The sequence below is a fragment of the Juglans regia genome, chromosome 8 (genome assembly GCF_001411555.2).
Source record: "Juglans regia cultivar Chandler chromosome 8, Walnut 2.0, whole genome shotgun sequence".
NCBI lineage: Eukaryota > Viridiplantae > Streptophyta > Magnoliopsida > Fagales > Juglandaceae > Juglans > Juglans regia.
This window is the reverse complement of record NC_049908.1, coordinates 8,840,958-8,863,313: the sequence shown is the minus strand read 5'-3', so window position 1 is coordinate 8,863,313 and position 22,356 is coordinate 8,840,958. Positions and strand designations below refer to the sequence as shown.

Sequence of the window (22,356 nt, the reverse complement as noted above, 5' to 3'; positions counted from 1 at the left end):
TTTAATGTTGTTCGAAACATTTATATGGAAAATAATAAATGTTAATGTAGGGTCCACTTTATATATATATGTCATCTCTCTCCCACTTGATTCAAGCAAGAACTTGAAGGGGCTTTAATTCGAAGTTGTTACATAGAATAAGCCTAGTCTTAAATTAATTGAATGAAGATCATTTTCAATTGTTTGATCCAACTGGCCGATACGTAGTGATCTACAGCTAAATATTCTAGGTATAAGATCGATCATTTTCATAATACAGTGTACGTAAACCCATGCAACATGTTCATCATGATGTGTCGATATTTTTCTGCACTGATCCATTTAATTAACCCCATATATAGTTAATATAATCATGATGACGAACAACTTGCATCATTTCATGCTTTATATCATAACACTGCATGAAGCTAGCCTTGACATGATGATGATGATGATCTTCTTCTAATTAGTTAGTTAGTTAGTACCATCTAAATCAAGGGTCGTAATTAATTAACAAAGTGTAAAACTCAAAAAAGTAAGATAAAATAGAATTAGAAGGGACGTTTCAGCTTTCGATTATTATATATGAGTAATATTAGAAAAAAGTTATTATAGGTGCATATTTTATACTCACTGCGTGACTACTTCTAATTAATTGTTCTCAACACTCACTTGAAGAGATGTATGGTCTAAATGATGTCACATTATATGTGTAATATAGATACTGTTAATAGTAATTTTTATTTATATTTATTCATCGTATATATATAATATTATCCCCAAACCCCATTAATAATTAATGATGAAATTAGGGTTTATTATTGTCAAGGTTGATGAAAACATGATAGTACTGATGATCATCATTCCCGGCCGGCGGCCTTTTGCTTTATAGTGAGAAATGATATTTGTCAACTTTCATACGTGCACATTACATCATTGACTTAATTGGATCGATCGAATTAATCCAAAAGTAAAATTAATTAGTAGACTGCAGGCCCTGCCCTAGTTAGCTGATGATCTCCATCACCCATAATCATAATATTCTCCAGATTATTAGCTAGCTAGCTAGCTAGGTTATTTTCTCTATTACTACGTAACTAATTGTCTTATCAGCCAATGCATGAATGATCTGCCACATATTCATGTACGTGTCAATATCCAATTGGAGCTTGCTAAACAGATCATCTCGATCAACAGAAGTAGTACTAATACTGTCCCGTCGATCTGGATCGAATAAGAGCTAGCTAGCTAGGTCCAATAATTTCAACAAAATATTGGACCAAAACAAGAAAGAATATAGGATAATTTCCAAGGATCGACTAGCATATCCATTTTCCTTCCCATTTTTTAGTAACGTCAACTCACGTTTTTCGCATAACAAAAAGAAAAATATTTTATTCACAAAATTATTATATAAATTCGTATATATGGTTTGATATGATTAATCAGATTGTAAAGTTATTTTTATTATAAGACAGATCTGACAAATGATATAAAAACACGTCAGAGAGAGAGAGTTGAAAGTGAGTGGAGATTTCTGAGAATTCAAGCTGAGAGAGAGCGAGGCGTTGTGGCTGGATCTCACTGGTTCGATGGTTTGAGGGTTTGTGTCTGGCGGCGTTGCTGCTGTGGGTGGCTACGTTGGTGGCTGGAGGAGATGCACGATGTCACTAGCAGCTACCGAGAGCGAGAGAGAGTAGGTCTGAAGGGGAAGAATATATAGAAGGTTGAGAGAGAGTGAGAGAGTGGGAGGGGGAGAAGCTTCGAGAGAATGGGTCAAAGCTGAAATTAAAAGCTTCTTCTTTCGTTTGATACAACCGACAAAACATAAATGACAAAAATAATAAATCTAAAACATCCTAACACTCAACAGATAAATATGTGAAAAAGTAAAAACTGACTGAAGGACAAGAAAATCATTGTTCCCAAAGTTGCAGTAGTAATTTAATGTTGATTTAACGGAAAGCTAACAGAAAATAAGAATTTCAGTTTAATGGCCGTTTGATAGCCACTTATATAATAGTAATAGATATAGAAATACTCTCTCTCTCTCTCTCTCATACATGTATGTACATTGAAATGTTAGGAACTACATAATATTACTAGCTATATTTCTTATTATTATTATCTAAAGACGCAATATTGATGATTAATAACTGATCTAGTACTGTACCAAATTGGTAAAAGGGTATTAGTATTTTAATAAAGAACTATACATGATGAGTCCTACCACGTACAAATGGTATTCAAGCCTCAAGGTAGAACATATATACTTGCTGAGGCTATTGACACTGTAAATTTTGGAAACAAGTTTTTTGCATAACACGAGAAAGCAATATTATAAAAGAAGGATGATGATGGCAAATCTGTTGTTAACAATACATGGCCCATTTTATGTATCATGGGCCTTAAAAGTATAGTCTGGGCCCTTTGTGTATAAGCCTGATTTGATACTCTGATTTCTTTAATTTCGATCTGCAAGAATACGCAAGTCCAGCCCAGCCCAGCCCAGCCCAAAAGAACAAAAGCAGCCCAGCCCATTCGTTTAAAGAAGAGAGAAGCCCCAAATTGAAAAGATGCCTATCGCTAAAGGCTCCCATCATCCCATTCCTTCTTCCCCCGTTCTCCTACAAACACCTCCATTCGTAGGTATGTACTGTTACTTTTGCGTTAGTCTTTGTAATCTTGCGACTGCTTGTTCGTAAATTAATGAAGCTGAAAGTTGGATATTGGGAGTTCTTTCTTTTCGATTTTAATGGTTGTGATTGATATCTCGTGTTGCCATGTTTTTTTTTTTGAATTTTGGGTCTTTTTTGTGTGTGTTGCTTGCAGAAAACACAAGCGAAATTCGAAGTGAGAGCGAGTGGGATCGAATATAGAATATGGAAAGGGAGAGAGTGAGGGAATTCATAAAAATGGAAGTAAGCGATTGGGATGATGACGAAGCGGTGGCCACTGCTCGGTTCAAGGCATTTAGTGGTCAGAGATCAGATTGGGAACCGAAATACCAGTTCTGGAAGAATCTGATTCTGAACGTCGCTCGCCATCTTCGCCTTGTGATCGTCCAGCCTCACGACATCAGGAACATTTGGTTCAATCGCGGCGGCTTGACCCCTTTGTGCCTCGATGAAGTTTTGGTGAGATTATTTACCTCTTGGCTCTTAGTATATATATCTTTTTCTTCACTTGCCAATACTATCGATTTCACTTCAGTTTTATGTTATGTTATTTTTTTTTTTTTGAGAATAGTTTTATGTGATGTTAAAGTGCTACTTTTGGTGGTTGGTTGTTGTAGCTAGAAATGTACAAAGAAGGTGAACTTGTACGGATGGGTGATCTTGAGGACCCAACAACCAGTGGCACACTGTCACTTCTCTTGAGAAAAGTTAGAAGAAACTTGACGCTTATCAGAGCCTCCCCCATTCCATCCTTACCGGCTCTGTTACAAGATCACCTTGTACTTAACACTCTCTTGAAGGTGTATATCACTGCATCTTGTCTTAATTTAAGAGTAGGATGTACATATATCGGATGCTAACTTTTTTCGCCTGTTAAGGAAAGAGCTGTTGAAGTTGTGAAACAGTTGTGTGAAAGTCACTGGACTTGTTCATGCATTGTAACCATGAAGAAGTTCCAGGACATTTGCGGAGGCCCGAATGAAGCATCTGCGGTCTTGTCTCACCTGTCAGAAACTGGGAAAGCACGCTACCTCTCCATCCATAAGAAGGGATTCCTAGAGGTACTAGCATTTTCGTGTTAGTGTTGTTGAGTTTATTGAATATCATGGTGAAGGTTTTTTTTGGAATATAAGCTCTTTTTTTACATTTTTTTTCATTGTCGTGCGAATATGTTATCTGGAGTTAAGCAGATGGTCTTTCAATTTTTTTTTTTTTTTTCAATGTCCGGAGATGTGAGTCTGTTTTTGCAGGGCATAAAATTTTCACTATCACCAGCACCGGTTTCTAACACCTCCAATTTAGATTATGATGTTCTGCACCTGGTTACGACGACAGAAAGGCTTCAGCAACAACTTGACGTGATTGACCGACGATGTGAAATGTAACTACCTCTGAACTTAACTTTATTGCTTGAGGTTCAAACCATCACAATTGTAGTTGCTCATAAATTGATGTACCAAATCACATCTGTAAGTGGTGAAAACATTGAAGATGGGTAGCAGCCTTGTAAATCCGGCCAACATGAAGCTTCTGTGTTACCTTGTATAGAAAAATAGTCATGTGATCACTGTTGGTAATCATTGATTTTTGCATTCTGGATTCCTTTCATTGTGCCAATTGTTTGATTGAAGAGGGTTGGTTGGCCATATGCATAGTAGAATAGGGTTTGATTAGAGATTGCCACATCTTCATCCCATATACTTTCGTCTATATGAGTGTCTGTCTGTTGTAATTGGGGACTTGAGACAGGAGAGTCTCTTCGAGTGTGTAACTGTGTTATTGCTTGATAAATTTTCTGTGCAGGTCCAGAAAATCAGCAATAGCTTCTTTGAGTTCAGGGAACAAGAAAGTCGCACTGCGGCATGCAAGGGAGTTAAAACTTGCCACACAGAGTAGAGAAAAATGTACTTCGCTTTTGAATAGAGTGGAAGAAGTCCTTAATGTTATTGTGAATGCTGAATCAACGAAAAAGGTAGTTCATTGAAGAAAAACTGTTTTTTTTCCCCTCCAGTTACTTCTTTAAATTGTGTTGGTAGCGTAAATAATTAAAGTTCATGCAAGAACTGAGAAACCTCACAAAGTTTGCTTTTTTGGTGAACTTGTCAAGTGGGGTTTTGGAGCCTGGTTTGAGTCGCTGAAAATCTTGAGTTGTCTCCTGTTGGCAGGTCTCTGAAGCGATCCAAATTGGAGCTCAAGCAATAAAGGAGAACAGGGTCAATTTGGACGAAGTTGACATTTGTTTACAAGAGCTCGAGGAGAGCATAGAGTCACAAAAGCAAGTTGACAAAGCTTTAGGTATTCTATCTCTCTCTCTCTCTCTGGGTTAGGTCTTTTTAAGTTGTAATCGATGCCCAATGATTGGGTGTAATGCATAATATCTAGGCAATGTTGTTACTTTAATTCTGTATCTAAATGGCTCTCGTGGCTGCTATAGAGTCAATTCCATCATCCAATGATATTGACGATGAAGATATTGAAGAGGAATTCAAGAAATTGGAGTTGGAAGTTGGAGGTGGAAAACTTCAAGTTTTGAACCCCAAAACTAGGGTTGATAGTCCAACAGCACAAGTAGAAGTTTCTGTTGAATCTTTGAGTGATGCTTTGTCAAATGTCAAGCTTACGGGTAATACAACCGGGGAATCGGCAATGGGGAATCGAATGGTATCAATGAGAGAGAATAAATCGAAAGACCTTGAGTTTGAAGCTGCTTAGTCCCTCCCCCCCCTTCCATTTGTTCAATGCTTTTGTCCAAGTGGCCAGTCTTGGAAGTCTGCCTTTATATGTGGTGGTTCTGTATATAAGCCTTAAACATTCTTTTGTATAGTTAAATATGCAATTATATACCAATGAAGTTGTACTTCGGTATATAACTTCTACTTTCATGGATGATGGAGCATTTCTTTTTTAATGCATTTTTTATTCTTAAATGAGTAAGACTGGCACAAGTTTTAAATAGACAAATCTCGTACATATATTTTGTAAAAAATGTGGGTTCCACTAAAAAGAATATGTTTTTTTTTTACACTTTCAATGTGAAATTCCCTTTCTTACATAGGGATTGTGCGGGATCTATTGGGGCCCTATAAAAATTTACGTGTCTTACTGTTTTAGATGGACTAATATTTGTATGAAAGCTTGTAGGGCCACCATCGGGGATTTTTAAATTGCACTTTTCTTTTCTCTTTTGTTTCTTTTTTTAAATTTCTTTAAACATTTTGAAAAATAAAAATAAAAAATTCATTACAAAACAATTCCTTAACTTAACTTAAAGAAAAAAAAAACATAGAATCGTTAGCTTCACTCGGTACTTCTCCAGTGGGAGAAGCATTTTCCCATTTGTATATCCTGGTCACACCTAGCTGCTAGGCATGCTTGCATGCATTGCTTGGTTTGCTTGCCTGGGTATAGCGCCGAGGTACTGTTGATCACTACGTACGTACCGCTCCATTCATTTCTGTCTTCCTTCAACTTGATGCTAATTGATCTTTGAGGCCATCTATATTCTACATTTGCGTAATAAATATTGATCTTATGTGTGTATATTTATAATGTTCTGATCATGAATTTAATCCTCTGAACTTGTAAGATAACAAGAAGAAGTTTGCAGAAGAATAAAAACAGAGAGCAGAGTCGATGGAGGTGAAAATTAAGATTATGTGATTTCACTCTACTGGAATTAATTCTGTACAGTGTACCTATAGTGATATATATAGAAAGATTCATAACTAACTAACAGAATGATCATTCAGCCTAGCTAGTGCCAGCTGTAGAATAAAAATGAATAAAAAATTAACTACGACAACTATATACAGTGACTGTAGATACAATACGACTTGTAGCTTGGACTAAGTCTTCTAACATCTCTCCATATGATAGAGAATAGAGATTAACTACTTCCATCTTGGACAAGTGTGATTGCAGAAGATAAGATGGTAGAGCCTTAGTAAATGTGCCAGCCGATAGTGTTTGAGAAGAAACATGAGCTGTGGTGATGCTTCATTCTCGAATTAAGTGGCAATCAAGTTCAATGTGCTTAGTTCTCTCATGGAACATCGGGTTGGTAGCAATATGAAGAGCGACCTGATTGTCACAAAAAAGAAGAGCAGATTGTGGATGAGAAACACCAAGATTTGTGAGTAGATATCGAAGCCAAGTTAATTATGAGCAAGTAGCAGTCATGGGCCTATACTCAGCTTTAGCTGAAGAACGTGAGACAACAATTTGCTTCTTGGATTTCCAAGAAATCAAGGAGTGGCCTAGGAACACACATTAGCCTGTAGTAGATCGATGAGAGTTGGGGGCAAGAAGCCCAATCTGAATCATAATATACTTTGAGCTGAAGTTGAGATGAAGAAGACAGTAAAATGCCTTGACCAGGAGCTGTTTTAATATATCTCAAGACTTTGTACGCAACTGCCAAATGACTTGAAGTAGGCTTATCCATGAATTGACTTAATAATTGGACTGCAAAACAAATATTTGGGTGAGTGAGTGTGAGGTACAATAACCTACTAATCAGCCTTCTAAATGTTGTTGGATCAGATAGAAGGGTGCTTTCATCTTTGTTGAGTTTGAAATTTTGATCCATGGGGAGTTTAATTGGCTTGCATCCAAGCATGCCAGAATATGCCAAATTGTCTGAGACATACTTCATTTGACAAATATGAAGGCCTTTAGAAGATTTAGCAACTTCTAAACCCAAAAAATAACATAGACAACCAAGATCTTTTATCTTGAACTTGTTATTGAGGAAAATTCGAAGAGAAGCAATAGAATCATGACAATTACTAGCCACTAAAATGTCATCCACATAAACTAATATGGCAGTGTATGATTCCCCTTCTTGCTTAGTAAATAAGCTATAATCAGATTTAGATTGAAGGAAACCAAATTCAAGAAGGGAAGATGTCAGTTTTGAGTTCCAGCCTTGATGCTTGTTTAAGGCCATAAAGGCTCTTAAGCAACTTAGAAACTTGATGAGGTTGACCCTTTTTATACCCTGGAGGTTTCTTCATGTAAATCTCTTCTTTCAAATCACCATTAAGGAAGGCATTGTTTTCATTGAATTGATATAAACACCATCCTTTAATTGCAGCAGCACTAAATAAGCATCTCACAGTTACAAGTTTTGCAACTGGAGAAAAAGTGTCAGTATAATCTATTTCCTCTTTTTGTGTGTAGCCCTTAGCCACTAACCGAGCCTTTAGTCTTTCTACAGTACCATCAGACTTGAATTTAACTTTATAGACATACTTACAATCAATTGCTTCATTCCCTTTAGGTAAATCAGTGAGTGTCCAGGTGTGATTATTTTCCAATATTTCAAGTTCATCCTCAATAGTTTTGCACCAACCAGGATCCTTTATAGCTTGCTTATAAGAGGTGGGCTCGGATTGAACCGAAACTAAAGAAGAAAAAGCTTGAAAAGAAAGAGTGAAGTTATTGTAAGACAAGCATCTAGCTAAAGAAAACAACTTACCATTTGAAGTAGGAGCAGTCTCAGAAATTGATTAGGCAGGAGGTGAAAGCAAGGCTTGTTGACAGTGGAAATCTTTGAGGTATTGTGGAGCAGTTCTAACCCTAGTGGACTATCAAAGTTGAGGTGTTGTTGATAGTGGAAGAATGGGATTCTAAGCAGCAGGAGTAGGGGAATAGGTAATGGGAAAGGAAGAAAATGAGGTGCTGTCAGAAGGGGAGTGAACATCACTAGAAGAAGATGAAGAAGTATGAGTGGCAGTGGAAATTGATGGAAAATGGCATGAAGGAGGTAAAGAAGTTGAAAAAACAGGTAAGGGTGAATCTTGGGAAGGAGAGAGTGAAGAGGAAGTAGGTGTTTGGAATGAAAATATAGACTCGTGAAAAATAACATCCCTAGAAATGAAAATTGTTTTAGTGTCAAGGTCTAAAAGTTTGTACCCTTTGGTGCCAAAAGGGTAGCCAAGGAATATACACCTACGACCTCCAGGATCAAACTTCTTTCTACCATTGAAAATGGTTGCAGCAAAACACTAAAAGTTTGTACCCTTTGGTGCCATAAAAGGGTAGCCAAGGAAGATACACCTACGACCTCTAGGATCAAACTTATTTCTACCATTGAAAAGGGTTTCAACAAAACACAAAAAACCAAAAACTTTCATATGAGCAAAAAAAGATTTTTTTTTGAAAAAGGAGCTCGTAGGGAGTTGTATTGTTTAAGAGTGGTGTGAGGAGTTTGTTTATAATGTATGTGGTTGTCAAAACACATTCATTCCAATATTTTAAAGGTTGGTTGGATTAGTGAGATTCAAGTATCAGGACAAGATGTTTGAGAGTTGATGAGTGTACAAAAATGTACTCTAAATATCATATTATTGTACTAAAATGTTAAAATATGAATAGAAATCATAAGAATTAATGTGTATATTTGAATTGAGTTTCTATTTATTTTAGGATACTCCTAAGCAGATTCTTATGTTTAATTTCAAGGTCTATAAAAGAAAAAGTCAAAGCCTAGTCAAATTCAAAGGACTTTCAAGTGGACAAGATGTTGGAACAATTTAAGAACTTTTAACGAGTGTATGATTATTCAAATAAGGAAAATGATGGAATTTGAGTAATTCAGATCAAGAGAAAAAGTTAGAGTTCAAAACGCATTAGGAGACAACCTGGACATACCTTATTATTTTGCTCATAACGTTCTACTCATACATCCGATTGATACGATTCTTGATGCGTTGGAAAGATATATTAAAGGACTACAACCTTATCTCTAATAAGGATTTCTGAATTCGAATTCCTGAAATGCATATGTGGCTACGAAGGTGAGTCCTAAAATTTAGACGATTTTTTATGCAAGAATCATGAAGACATTAGGGTTTCTTTCCTACCCTATATAATAATATAAGCATATCATTAGTAGGAAATAGATAGCTTTTGAAGGGAGGAGACACAAATCTAGAGAAGAAAAAAAATACCATTTTTATTTTTTAGTTCTTCTATGGAGAACTAAATCTTGAGTAAAGCTTATGGCGGAAGTTGATTGGTAAAAATACTTTGACTATATTTCAATTAGTAGATTAAGTTTTATTGTTTAAGATTCTAGGATTCAATTCTCTATTTGTTTTGGATATTATAAGTTTGAGACAATTATGTTAAATATTGCTATGATTTGATTTTGCTGAGCTATATGATTATTAATATATGATTGTGACTTAAACATGATTTTCATACCATTGATGTGATCTTTTGCTGGATTATTGTTTGTCAACATAGTGTCATCTCTAAATCTGATATTCATTTTTATATATGAAAACCGTGGTTTGTAAATAGAGAATAGATTCTAGAATTAAATTTGAAAAAGTAGATGACTATAATGTCATATCTTCCAATTATGAATTTGATACTATAATTCTTAATTGTGTATATTGTTTGAATTGAAAAAGTCAGAGTATTGAATCCGGTTGACGGATGCCCAAAGCTTTACTTGTCTTCTTATCCGTGTTCTAATCTCATTTTAATTACGTGCTTTAGGTAGAATTTTTAAATTCTTGTCATATTATAATTTGATCTTTTCTTTTGAGCTCGCGTCTTGTCGTGTTTCTTCCGACTCCCTGTGGATTGACACTCTGAACTATACTATAACACCACATACTAGTTTGGGCGTAATCATGAGTCAAAAGATAAAATTGTATAGTGTGAGCTGTGAGATATTAGTTTCCTATAATATTTAGACTACCTAGAATAGACTAGCGCAATTATAGGAAAATACTTGTATAAAACTGTATCTTCTAATTCAAAGCAAATTGTTCTTTTCCCTTTTTGTCATGGTATCAGAGCAGGGAACGTTCCCCTAACTCTTTGTTTTTTTTTTCTTTCTTTTGCCTTTCTGTTGTTCATCATCATGTCAATTGAGCACTCTTCGATTGTAGACAAGCACTATGTCACCAATCTTTATTCACTTCATCATTCCGACCATCCCGAAATGGTTCTTATTTTGAAGCCCCCTCAATGGGGATAATTACTTGACCTAGTGCAGAGCTATGGTCATCTCTTTGAGTGCCAAATCGAATTGGGTTTCATAGATGGAACCACCACAATGCCTCCTGTCATCACCAAACCAAATGGGTATGCATCATAGAAAAAATGCAACGATATGGTGCTTTCTTGGATTCTCAATTCACTTACTCTAGGTAAAGAGGACAACGTAATTTTTTCAACTATTGCCCAGGAGGTATGGGAAGACCTTCAGCGTCGTTTCTCTCAAAGTAATGCTCCTCGCATTTTCCAACTTGAAAGGGACATTGCTTGTCTTGGTCAAGATCAGATGATTTTTTCATCTTACTGCATGAAGTTTAAAAATTATAGGATGAACTAGAATCCTACAATGAAGCTACTTGCACTTGTGAGGCAAGCAATAAGAGACGTTGATTGATGCAGTTTCTCATTGGACTCAATGAATCCTATAGTGCAATCCGATGGCACATCCTTTTAATGAACCCGCCCCCTGATATTGCACAGGCTTACTCTTCCATTATACATGAAGAAAAACAATGGAGTCTAGACACTGCACGTGAGACAATGGATACTTCAGCCATGGTAGTTCGACGGGATGAACAGTAGCCTTGGCTGTTCGACATGGACAATGTTTTTTTTCTCACTCTAACTTTAATAAAAAAAACATTTACATTGCTCTTACCATGATCGAGATCACCATGTGCGAGAGACAAGCTAGAAGCTAAATGGATATCCACCAGGACACCCAAAACATGCTTCAAACAAATCAAAACAAGGAGGCACTCATTCTAAGCACAACCATGGCCATCAGTCTTCGGTCAATAATGTCAAGGATGGTCCAGCAGTGCAGGAAATGCAGTCAGTGACAAATGGGCTCTCTGATTTGCAAATCCAGTAGATATTGTCCATCATGAACGGTAAAGGGATATCACAATCCACTAATCCTAAAGCTAATGCTGCTAGTGCTTCCTTAGGTTTGCTCGCTTCCCTTAGTTAATCATCAATAGTGGTGCAACAAACCATATTACTTCTTCTCCAAATTTACTTGTCAATGGTAGTGAGAACACTATTTTGCCACCAGTTATTATGCCAAGTGGAGAACAGGCTCCGATTACATCTACTGGGACTCTTCCTTTAAATTATGTTATTTTTGTACAAAATGTGCTCAGTGTTCCATCATGTAAGGTAGATTTAGGCTTTGTTTGGATCATAAATTCATCTCAACTCATCATTATAATATTTTCAAATTCTAACACAGAATATAATAAAAAATTCAATTTTTTCAAATCTCAAAATAATAATAATATTAAAAAATAATATTCTAAAAATGATATTCTAATAATATTTTCATTCAAGTCCAATGATGCTTGTGATGTTTGTGCACTTGCAAAACAGAGACGACTTCCATTTTTTGCTAGTTCTATTTCGTCTATTAGACCTTTTGAATTAATTCATTATGACATTTGGGGCCCTTACAAAATTTTCACTTTTTTTTGTGCTAAATATTTTTTGACTATTGTTAATGACTATTCTAGATTCACATGAGTTTTCTATATGCATCACAAAAGTGACACCTAACATTTACTTGCCAATTTTTTCTCTTTTGCCCAAACACAGGTCGATGCTTCTATAGCTAATATTTGGGTTGACAATGGAAGGGAATTCTCTTCCATGCAAGATTTTTTTAAACAAAAGGACACAAATTATCAACATTCTTGCGTCTATACCCCTCAACAAAATGGGGTTATAGAACGCAAACATCGACATACTCTTGAGTCCGTACGAGCTCTTCGTTTTCAAGCCCATCTACCTTTGCATTTTTGGGCTGAATGTGTCTTCACTGCTCTGCATCTCATTAATCGTTTGCCCATGCCACTTATTTCTCGACAAATTCCTTTTGAACGGCTCTATGGCAAGATTCCTTCTTATTCTCATCTTAAGGTATTCGAGTGTCTTGCCTATGCTAATAATGTGCATGTTTCTCAAAAATTCGCACCTCGAGCCAAACGTTGTGTTTTTCTTGATTATTTGGTTGGCCAAAAAGCTTACAAACTTTATGACCTTGCAACTCATCAAGTGTTCACTAGCCGTGATGTCAATATTCATGAAAATATTTTTCCCTATGAGTCCACTTCATCCAACCCATCTCCCTCCCCAGATTCAGCACCTATCCTTTCCATTGTTGTGTCCGATCCTCCCCCTTCAGAGCCTCTTTCCACAGTCTAACAAACATCATCTCTAGAACCGGTCATGTATGTTTTACTTTCGAATCCAAATCCTATTCCACCTCTTTCTTCTCCCACACCAGCCTGATGTCGTTCTCAACGACCTCATGCTCCTCCCACGGCTTTGCGTAATTATTTTTGCAACCAAATGACGTCTCCCAACCCATTGTGGCCTTCTTCATCTGGTCCACAAAAAGGTACCCGGTATCCTCTTTGCAATTTTCTCTCTTACCATTGTTACTCACCACAACATCACTTCTTTATTGCTATTGTCATTCAGGATATTGAGCCTACCTCTTATGCTGACGTAGCTTCTCATTCCCATTGGCAAGCAGCAATGCAATCTGAATTGGCTGCTTTGGAGGCCAACCATACTTGGTCTCTCACTTCTCTTCCTCCCGACAAGAAGGCTATTGGTTGTTGATGGGTTTACAAAATCAAGTGCCACTCGGATGGTACTATTGAGCGTTACAAAACTCGTTTGGTTGCTGAAGGCTACACACAACTGGAATGTATCGACTATCATGACACTTTTTACCCTATTGCTAAAATGATTGCTATTTGTTGTTTATTAGCCTTGGCTGCTGCCCAGAATTGGTCTCTTTACCAACTTGACGTCCATAATACTTTTCTTCATGGTGATCTCCATGAAGAAATTTATATGTCTCCACCTCCTGGTCTTCAGCGATAGAGGGAGAATCTGATATGTCATTGTATGGCTTAAGACAAGCCTCTCGTCAATGGTTTGCCAAATTCGCTACAGCTATCCAAGCATCTGGTTTTGTTCAATCCAAAACAGACTACTCATTGTTCACATGTCAGAAAGGCAAATCATTTACAGATTTGTTGATATATGTTGATGACATCCTTATTATATGTAATGATCTCATTGCCATATCTGCTCTTAAATAATTTTTGCATAGTATTTCCGAATTAAAGATTTGGGCGATTTGAAGTACTTTCTAGGCATTGAAGTCTCTCGATCAAAGAAATGTATCTCTATCTCACAACGGAAATACACTCTGGAAATTCTAAAAGATGGTTGTTGATGTAAAAGTTTGTTGGCCAGGATTAGATGACTAGGACCTATTTAAATTATTAGATAAATATAATTTATCTTTATCTTTATCTATGAATACTGAAATTCAAAGATAAATAAATTAATAGATAAATATTTGTCTTTATCTTTATTTATGAATATTTGAATTCTAAGATAAGTGGTTGAATAGATAAAAGTTCAAAAAACTTATGATCAAGATTGAATGTTCGAAAAGATAGGAGATATCAAGTGATCTGGATGGAAGATTCAAAAAGAAGATATCAAGCAGAAATAATTTTGAACTATCAAGAACTTATCCAGAACAGAAGCTAGACAGAAATCAGTTACTGCAGAAAAGAGTTATCGCGACATGTTAACAATCCATCAGGAGACGTCTTCGCGACATATTCTATCCGTCAGCAGAATCTTACTGAAACTCGAACTCTTTCCAGATAGTTTATTTAAGAGATTCTACTGGTTAGGATCCGTAGTGATTCAGATCTACATATTTTCTAGAGCACTTTTTAGTGCATTGTTTGGTGAGAAACTTCCTTAGTGAATTTTCATATTTGTGATCTCTCTTTGAGTGTGATCGTGCTTCGAGCGTGGAGGATCGTGTAATTGGACTTCAGTCCCTAGAGTTCTAGGAGGAAAGGAAATATTTGAATATCGCCAAAGGTTCTAGCTGCTACTGCGGTAGAAGACAAACGGGTCGTTTATCTGGGCAAGTAAGAGAGTCAAGTTGCAAATGTTTTGTAATTGATGAGTACTTGTAATTGATTTTCAAATAATAAGATTAACTTTCCTGGGTTTGGCTACCCCGTAGGGTTTTACCTTTAAAGAATTCTTTAAAAATTTCCCTTCGATAGCAATCTTAGTGTTATGCAATTTATTTATTTTATGTTATTGTTTAATTATTAAATTAATTGCATGCTTGAATACTAACCAATTTGTTATGTGAATTGGTAGATATGTCCGCTGCATTACAGGGGTACTTGGATAATTTCAATGGTGATTTTTTGGATGCTAAACCAGTGAACTTTCCCATGAAGCAAAACATGAAACTTTCAAATGAAGGTGAATTGCTTAGAGATCCATCTCAATATAGGCGGGTCGTTGGATGCCTAATTTATTTGACCATTACCCGGCCAAATATCACTTATTCGGTACATGTGTTGAGCAGATTCATGCATGCGTTGTGCAAACCACACATGGAAGCTGTATTGCGTGTGTTGTGGTATTTGAAAAATAATCCAAGACATGGTTTATTTTTTTCTTCTCAAAATGATTTATCTTAGCGAGCCTTTTGTGATTCTGATTAGGCAGGTTGCCCAACATCTCATAAATTCACCACAGATTATTGTGTCTTTTTGGGATCTTCTCTTATTTCCTGGCGAATAAAGAGACAGAAAACCGTATCCCTCTTCTCAGCAGAAGCCGAAGATAGAGCTATGACAGGTGCATGCTGTGAGTTATCTTGGCTACGCTCATTATTGAAGGATTTGCGAATATTACATCCAAAACCAACATTGTTGTATTGCGACAACAAAACAGCTCTTCACATAACAGTCAATCCTGTTTTTCATAAAAGAACCAGACATATAGAGATGAATTGTCATTTTATTTGTGACAAGATACAAGATGGTTCAATTGTGACCAAGTATGTTACTTCGGCAAATCAACTTGTGGATGTATTCATCAAGCCATTGGAGAAAGAAGCTTTCTCGACCATGATATGCAAGTTGGGAGTTCTTGACATTCACTCTCTAACTTAGGGCGCAGCGTTGAGAGAGTCAAAATATAAAATTGTATAGTGTGAGCTGTGAGATATTAGTTTCCTATTATATTTAGACTACCTATAATAGACTAGTGCAATTATAGGAAAATATCTATATAAAACAGTATCTTCTTATTCAATAAAAATCAATTCAAGGCAAATTGTTCTTTTTCTTTTTGTCAGAATTGGATGGGGTCTCCACGAAGAGTAGCTCTTTAAAGCTTTGATACCATGTAAGATAACAAGAAGAAGTTTGCAGAAGAATAAAAACAGAGAGCAGATCGAGTCGATGGAGGTGAAAAGATTCTGTGATTTTACTCTACTGGAATTAATTATGTACAGTGTACCTATAGTGATATATATAGAAATAGGGGTGGGCTCCGTATGGGCAGGCGGGCTACCCCGCTCCGCCCATGCGGGGGCGGGGTCCCCCGCCCCGCATAGAAAGGACCTAGCGGGGGCGGTAGACTCCAGCAGGGCCCCGCCCGCCCCTGCTCCGCATATAAAAAATTTATTTATTTATATATATATAAATAAATATATTGTATATAGATATATACAATTTATTAAAGATTTAAAATTATATTCAAGTCATTGGATTACTTTGGCCTTCTAGGCCAACCATTATATAGGAGGCCAAGGCAATACAATAGTCATCCTTAAGCAATGTGGGACTTACTACTAAGTCCCACATTGCTTAAGGATGACTATTGTATTGCCTTGGCCTCCTATATAATGGTTGGCCTAGAAGGCCAAAGTAATCCAAAATCTAATTCTAATGAGTTTAAGTTTTTTTTATATTTATAAATTTTAATTTATTATTTAAAGTGTATTATAATTTGAGTCTAAAAAAATATTTTTAGATAATTTTTTTTTTTTAAACACAATATAGTGCATAGGCAGGGAGGCAGGACGGATTGAATTTTTTTCCCTGCCCCGGCACCGGGGCGGGGGGGAAAATCCCCAACCCCGCACCATGCTGGTAGGAGGCCTATATAGAAAGATTCCTAACTAACAAACAGAATAATCATTCAGCCTAGCTAGCTAGTGCCAGCTGTAGAATAAAAATGAATAAAAACAAAAGAATAAAAAATGAACTACGACAACTATATACAGTGACTTGTAGATACAATACGACTTGTAGCTTGGGCTGAGTCTTCTAACAGAACTTGCTAATTAGGGTACCGGCCGTGTACAGACAACATGTCTTGCTGATCAATACTTGTAAAGGGGGAGGCTCGAGATAGGCCAGGCTGTGCCAGATCGAACCGATTGGGCAGACAGCCTTCATGCATCTGAAATGGTTGACCATGAAATCCATATTGCATTAATTGGATATTGCTGTTTCCTGTGATCCCAGGAAGATCAGCAGTGGCTCCTACTTGTGAAGTAGGGGAATATAATGGGCTGCAACCCATTCCCACGTACATCCCGGCAGCCATGGGAGAGAAATATGTCAAAAGCGGTACTGCATTCATTGACATAATCTGCATGCATCAAGACACAAAATCAGGCCGTAATATATTACAATACTCATGCAATATTAATTTCGACACAGAAGCCATGCATGCATGCAGAAGAAAGTTAAATAAACCTGTAGTTGAAGCTGTAGGGTTTTCAGATACTTGATGGCCTCATCAAGCATGGAAACTTTATCCACCTTTTGGAGACGCATACGACAGATTATAAGCAACCAAAAAGAAGAAACAAACAAACTTAGAACGTATTTGAATTGTAATGCAGATTCCAACCTTATCGCAGTTAGGTATGAGTTCCTTTAATACACGCATCTTTTCTTTAACCTTTTCTCTACGCCTCTGCAATATTTCACCATGAAGTTGGAGTTAGATATGACTTTTTTTTTTCTTTTTTCTTGTTTTTTTTTCTTTTTTTGGGGGGAGGGAATCGTTTTCATCACTCACCTTTCCAGATAAACTATGAACTTCGGTAGTTCGGCTTGATCTCTTGCCCCTGCTGCCACAGCTACGGGCAGGAGCCTGTTTTTTAAAACACTCCGGTTCTCCAACCTTCTGCAGTAAAGTTGGACAGCTTGATCTTAAAGCAATGGAGATAGGCGGGGATAAATGATATTCCGACTCCTGATCAGTGTGATCCTCATATGTCCTCAAAGAATACGTTGGATCATTCGAAGCTTGAAGTGAGCATACTGAAGAAGATGTAACGGCTGGCTTTCCTTTTGGTGTATTTGCTGCTAAGGCGCTTGAGGTTTGATCTGGAAGTTGGTCGTGGGAATTATGCAAGTTAATCCTTATACGGCAAAAAGCTTCGGAGTGCTGATCATGAGGGAGTGACTGATCTTGTGTCTCGGCAACAGGTGGAATTAGCTCTTTTTCAGGTTGATTCTGATCAGGACCTGTGGCTGATCTTTTTGAACCACTGGCCTGCCCAGTCATTGTTGACTCACAAGGGTTTCTACTACCTAGAGGAGGCCTCTCATCGTTGCTACTTTTCATCTCCTGATCAACTCGTGTAAAAACTGGAGAACTAGCTTTAAGAAGAGCTTCAGGTCTTAAGTAGGAGAGGTTCATCGCCGTCCCAGTTTTCGTACTAGTGTTTAAATCATGCTCCAGAGAGTTTGATGTGTGCAGTCCGGCCATTGACTCTGGGGTCTTGCTTGGGTTCTTTTCTCTTGGGCCCAAGAGTGTGTCCAATTCTTGGCAATGGAAGGAAGATGGTTCAAGATGACAATTCCTTGAGGTAGCAAGCTCTTGAATCGATCGGCCTACAAACATAGATGCATTACTAGGCTTGAAATTTGCATTGTCTGGTCCTGGAACATTAATCTGGGGATGTGTGGCGGAATTCTTATCATCGCTAGTCTTACTTCTATTAGCTTCCAAATTTAGTTGTTGATACAGATCGGGAGATGATTCAGAATGATAACCAGTTTGTGAATAATCATAATCGGTAAAGTAGTTCAGATCTTGAGAATCCCTGCAATCTAAGGAAGTGGAGTCTTTCAAAGTCGAATACGTGGTTTCTAGCCTTGCTCTCTTTCTGTGCATGTTTCCCCCATCTTCTGCCTGAGCATTGGAAGGATATAAAGCGTAACGAGACCGCCATTCTTTAACCTTGAACGTTCTACCCGAACGATCTCGCATAAGAATCTGGCCATTTTCCCATACCAGCTCCACAAAGTCATCCCCAGACCTGCAGCATTGCAGAACACCTGTTGTTAGATGATCATTTCACATTTCACAAAGAAGCTGGAAAAAGCATATATATATATATATATAAATATATGTGAAGAGATCATGAAATAATTACATTGGAGCTTGAGGAGCACTTGACAAACGGCTTTTCGTCCTAAATGTTCGTGTTGATTCAAGACTCCTCTCTGCCATTGAAAGAAGTTGAAACAAATTACGTAGTACACGAGCATGTTGTCCTAAATATATACAACCTATTCTATACGTCCATGTCTATGGTTAATTATTTGAAGCTATATATATATATATATATATATATATATAATATGTACCAAAGAACAACACACTCCACAACATGATCACATGACTAGCTAAGATCATCTTAAAGACTTAAACAACGTCTAGTATAGCTAGCTAGCTCAGATATTCATCATGTTATATATTTGCATACCTGAAAATACGTTATATATCTGATCTCCCTCGCTGCAACTCCTTTGTTACCGGCCTCGATATATATTTTCTTTTTTGGAGAAGCGCCTAGGATTAAGATGCCAAAAATAACAATGGCGGATCAGGGAGCGAGCTAGCTTGATGATCATGATCAGTTCGTTAAAACTTAAAGCTAGTCAAGCAGAAGGACATTTCGACATGGGCTCTTTTATAGGCCACCACTCTCTCTCCCTGATCTCTCTTCTCTCCCTCTCTCTCTCTCTGTCTATGTGCGCGGCTAAACAAAGGCCACGTCACATGAATCTCTGCCACGCCCACTCAAAGTGTAGTAACCAATAAAAGTTTAGTATTATAAGGTTATAAACAGACGAGACGCCTATGGAAGCATTGATTAATAAAGAGATGCAGTCGAAGAAGATTCCTTCCTCCAAGTTCAAGATAATGTTTGAGATCACAATATCATGGCCGCCTGCATGGGTCCACAAAATAGATATATACTGATAAAAGAATAATCTTATATATAATCGTAAAATATATAAATATTATATAATTATTTAAAAAAAAAAAATTTATTATTAAAAAATTAATTTTTTTTTATGTGAGTCTTATATATATATTTTTTTAAAATGACTGTACGATACTTGTACACTCACGATTATAAATATCATTTCTCACGAATAAAATACAAGAAATTACTACTACTGCTTTTTCTTTATTAATTGCAAGAAAATTTGAAAAATTATTTTATAAATAATGAGTAAGAACCCAAAAGCTGTATTAATGAAGTAAGAAATTAAAGAAGGGTCCAACTCAAAAAGCTGCTTTAATTTTCTAATTAAGGCTTGTGAATATTGCAAAAGATCATGAAAGGGATAAAAATTAAAATACATAAAATTACTTAAATAAGGAAAATGCTGATCACACCTGTGATTATGCTAATTGTATAAAGATAAATATATAATGGTAGTGGCTTTAAAATATGTAAAGGGGGTGCTGTTTAGAAAGCCGACCAAAACCTATAAAACATCAATCACAATTATTATATATGTAAGATAAGTGCACTATAAAGAAATTTTATAAAAATAAATTTATAAATTATAATAAAAATAATTTTATAATTTGATATATACGTAAATATTTTTTTATATCATGGAGTTATTTTTCAGATCTTTTATGGGCAAGAGTATATGATCTCATTATGCAACTTTAGTATATGATACTTCAACAGCACTGCCACTAGGGTACCCTTCTGATTAGGACACGACTGTAAGGACTGTCCCCTTACCCACTTCTAGTTCTAGGGATATACCTAAGCTAGGAGACAAAATAGAAAAAGAAAAAGAAAATCCCATTACCCACGTGGACCAATGGTTGATTTTAGATATTTGAATAATTTTAATCATCATTTTAATTCTTATCAATCTTATAACAGAATATTAAATAAATAAAAATTATTTATTATATTTTATTTATAACCTACCACATCATCACGAATATTAGATTTTTTCTCTGTCGTCTACCCCCAACACCTGCTTCATCAAACATCAGATTTTCTCAGGTGGACCAAGAGTACTTGGATATTTTCACAGCTGCCCGGGCCCCAGCACCTGCCTCCCGCAAACATCATATATAGGATTGAAAATGATGTCAATCTATCTTTGGAAGAGGGGCCTGCATTTGGGGATGAAAGGCATGTCTTTCACGTGATCCTCCTCGTGGGATTCACGTGTCCCTCTGCTTCTTTTGTCCCCCCTGTCTATTGTGAGATGTAGTTGTTTTCGTTTCATATATATATATATATATATAGAGAGAGAGAGAGAGAGAGAGAGAGAGTACGCAATTATAATAAAAAGCATTAAAGAGATGATGATTGATACTTACTTCCACGGCCAGCCACACAAAAGCAAAAGGGTGTTAATTTGGTTTGGGTGGGTCGTGTCGTGTCGTGTGTGCATATTGTCCACATGAGTTTGTGCACGACTCCTACCTATATATTACTACTTATGTACGTCATATTTTATAGTGACCCAACAGTATGCAGAAAAATATCGTCCCCAGCCAAGACCTGAAAACGACTCCTCTGGTACTTGACAATTGATGTGGATAAACCACCACCAAAATAATGAAAATGGAAAGGGATATTATAAGAACGTCCTCAAGTACTCATTCATGCTTTCCTAATTTGTTATATATATATATTACTTGTGAACCAATTGTTTTGTGTGTCGTGCCTTCATATCGTCCACGATTTTTTATTGAAAAAAAAAAAATGTAATTTCAGATCAAAAACCAATTAATCAGCACAGATTATTATCCTAAATGAAATTGTATCGTAAAATCTTTCATCCATGGGGCTGAAATATTGCACTCCGTATGAAACTAAAGCTCGAGCATGACTAGCTAGCTAAAGTAGTTTACTCCATCTACTTTTATTATTATTGTTGATGTCGTGTTTCGCGAGCTGAACAACTTTAACATTTCCCTTTGTTCACATGCAGGAATGGAAGAGATGGGACATGGGGTGGTAAGAGTCACCTCCGATACTTAAATCGATGCCAATCTTGAGGATTAATTTTTAGGAAAAACAGAGTGAAAAACGTTTGAAGAGATCTCCTGCCCTTAGGGGGAGGAGTATATATACCTAGTTGTTGTGGTCTCAATACTCGTCAGATGTAGCATGTTGTCACACTTGTGAGACCCTGGAGGCTTCTGCCAAGCCATTCAGGATCGTCACTTTGTACCCAAATTGTACTATCTTCCTTCCTTCTACCAAGCGACAGTCCAACCATGCCTAATCATGGCCACCCCATCAGATCTAAGCCCATGCTTGTCGTGGCGTGTTAACCTTGCCAACCATTAAACGCGACGTGCCCCTATCCTGGGACACCTTCTCTCTCGATTTGTCATGATGTTGGTTATCTAGGAGTGACAGTGGCTACCTCTAACCTTGTGTGCACAGTTTGTCAGCAATTAAAAATGTCGAAACTTCTGGCTTGGAAAGCTCATACTCTTATGCAACGTCGTCGTTCCTCCCTATGTCTCCTGG

The 22,356-nt window shown here is 36.8% G+C and overlaps 3 protein-coding genes across 4 annotated transcripts; 1 reads left to right on the top strand and 2 right to left on the bottom strand.

Annotated features, from left to right (window-relative positions):
• Positions 1-2,557: 2,557 nt before the first annotated feature.
• LOC109000497 (charged multivesicular body protein 7) lies at positions 2,558-5,543 on the top strand. 2 transcript variants are annotated; one of them, XM_018977387.2, is made up of 8 exons: positions 2,558-2,628; positions 2,812-3,116; positions 3,275-3,457; positions 3,536-3,718; positions 3,908-4,038; positions 4,461-4,629; positions 4,823-4,952; positions 5,092-5,543. In XM_018977387.2, exons 2-8 carry the CDS (start codon positions 2,862-2,864, stop codon positions 5,367-5,369), a joined length of 1,329 nt encoding a protein of 442 aa, XP_018832932.1. In that variant the 5' UTR covers positions 2,558-2,628; positions 2,812-2,861; the 3' UTR covers positions 5,370-5,543. The 2 variants fall into 2 exon arrangements, with proteins under 2 accessions (XP_018832932.1, XP_018832933.1); XM_018977388.2 differs by lacking the exon at positions 2,558-2,628 and having other exon boundaries at positions 2,648-3,116.
• Positions 5,544-7,549: 2,006 nt separating this feature from the next.
• Positions 7,550-8,643, bottom strand: LOC118349176 (uncharacterized mitochondrial protein AtMg00820-like). The gene is made up of 2 exons (XM_035692749.1): positions 8,574-8,643; positions 7,550-8,061 (listed from the first exon to the last, which is right to left on the bottom strand). The coding sequence occupies exons 1-2, from the start codon at positions 8,641-8,643 to the stop codon at positions 7,550-7,552; spliced, it is 582 nt and encodes a 193-aa protein (XP_035548642.1).
• Positions 8,644-16,702: 8,059 nt separating this feature from the next.
• On the bottom strand, positions 16,703-19,634 carry LOC109000498 (transcription factor PIF3-like). The gene is made up of 6 exons (XM_018977390.2): positions 19,312-19,634; positions 18,979-19,048; positions 17,613-18,861; positions 17,442-17,507; positions 17,285-17,350; positions 16,703-17,177 (listed from the first exon to the last, which is right to left on the bottom strand). Coding segments are annotated over exons 2-6 (1,698 nt in total). The 5' UTR covers positions 18,981-19,048; positions 19,312-19,634; the 3' UTR covers positions 16,703-16,862.
• Between the last annotated feature and the right edge of the window lie 2,722 nt (positions 19,635-22,356).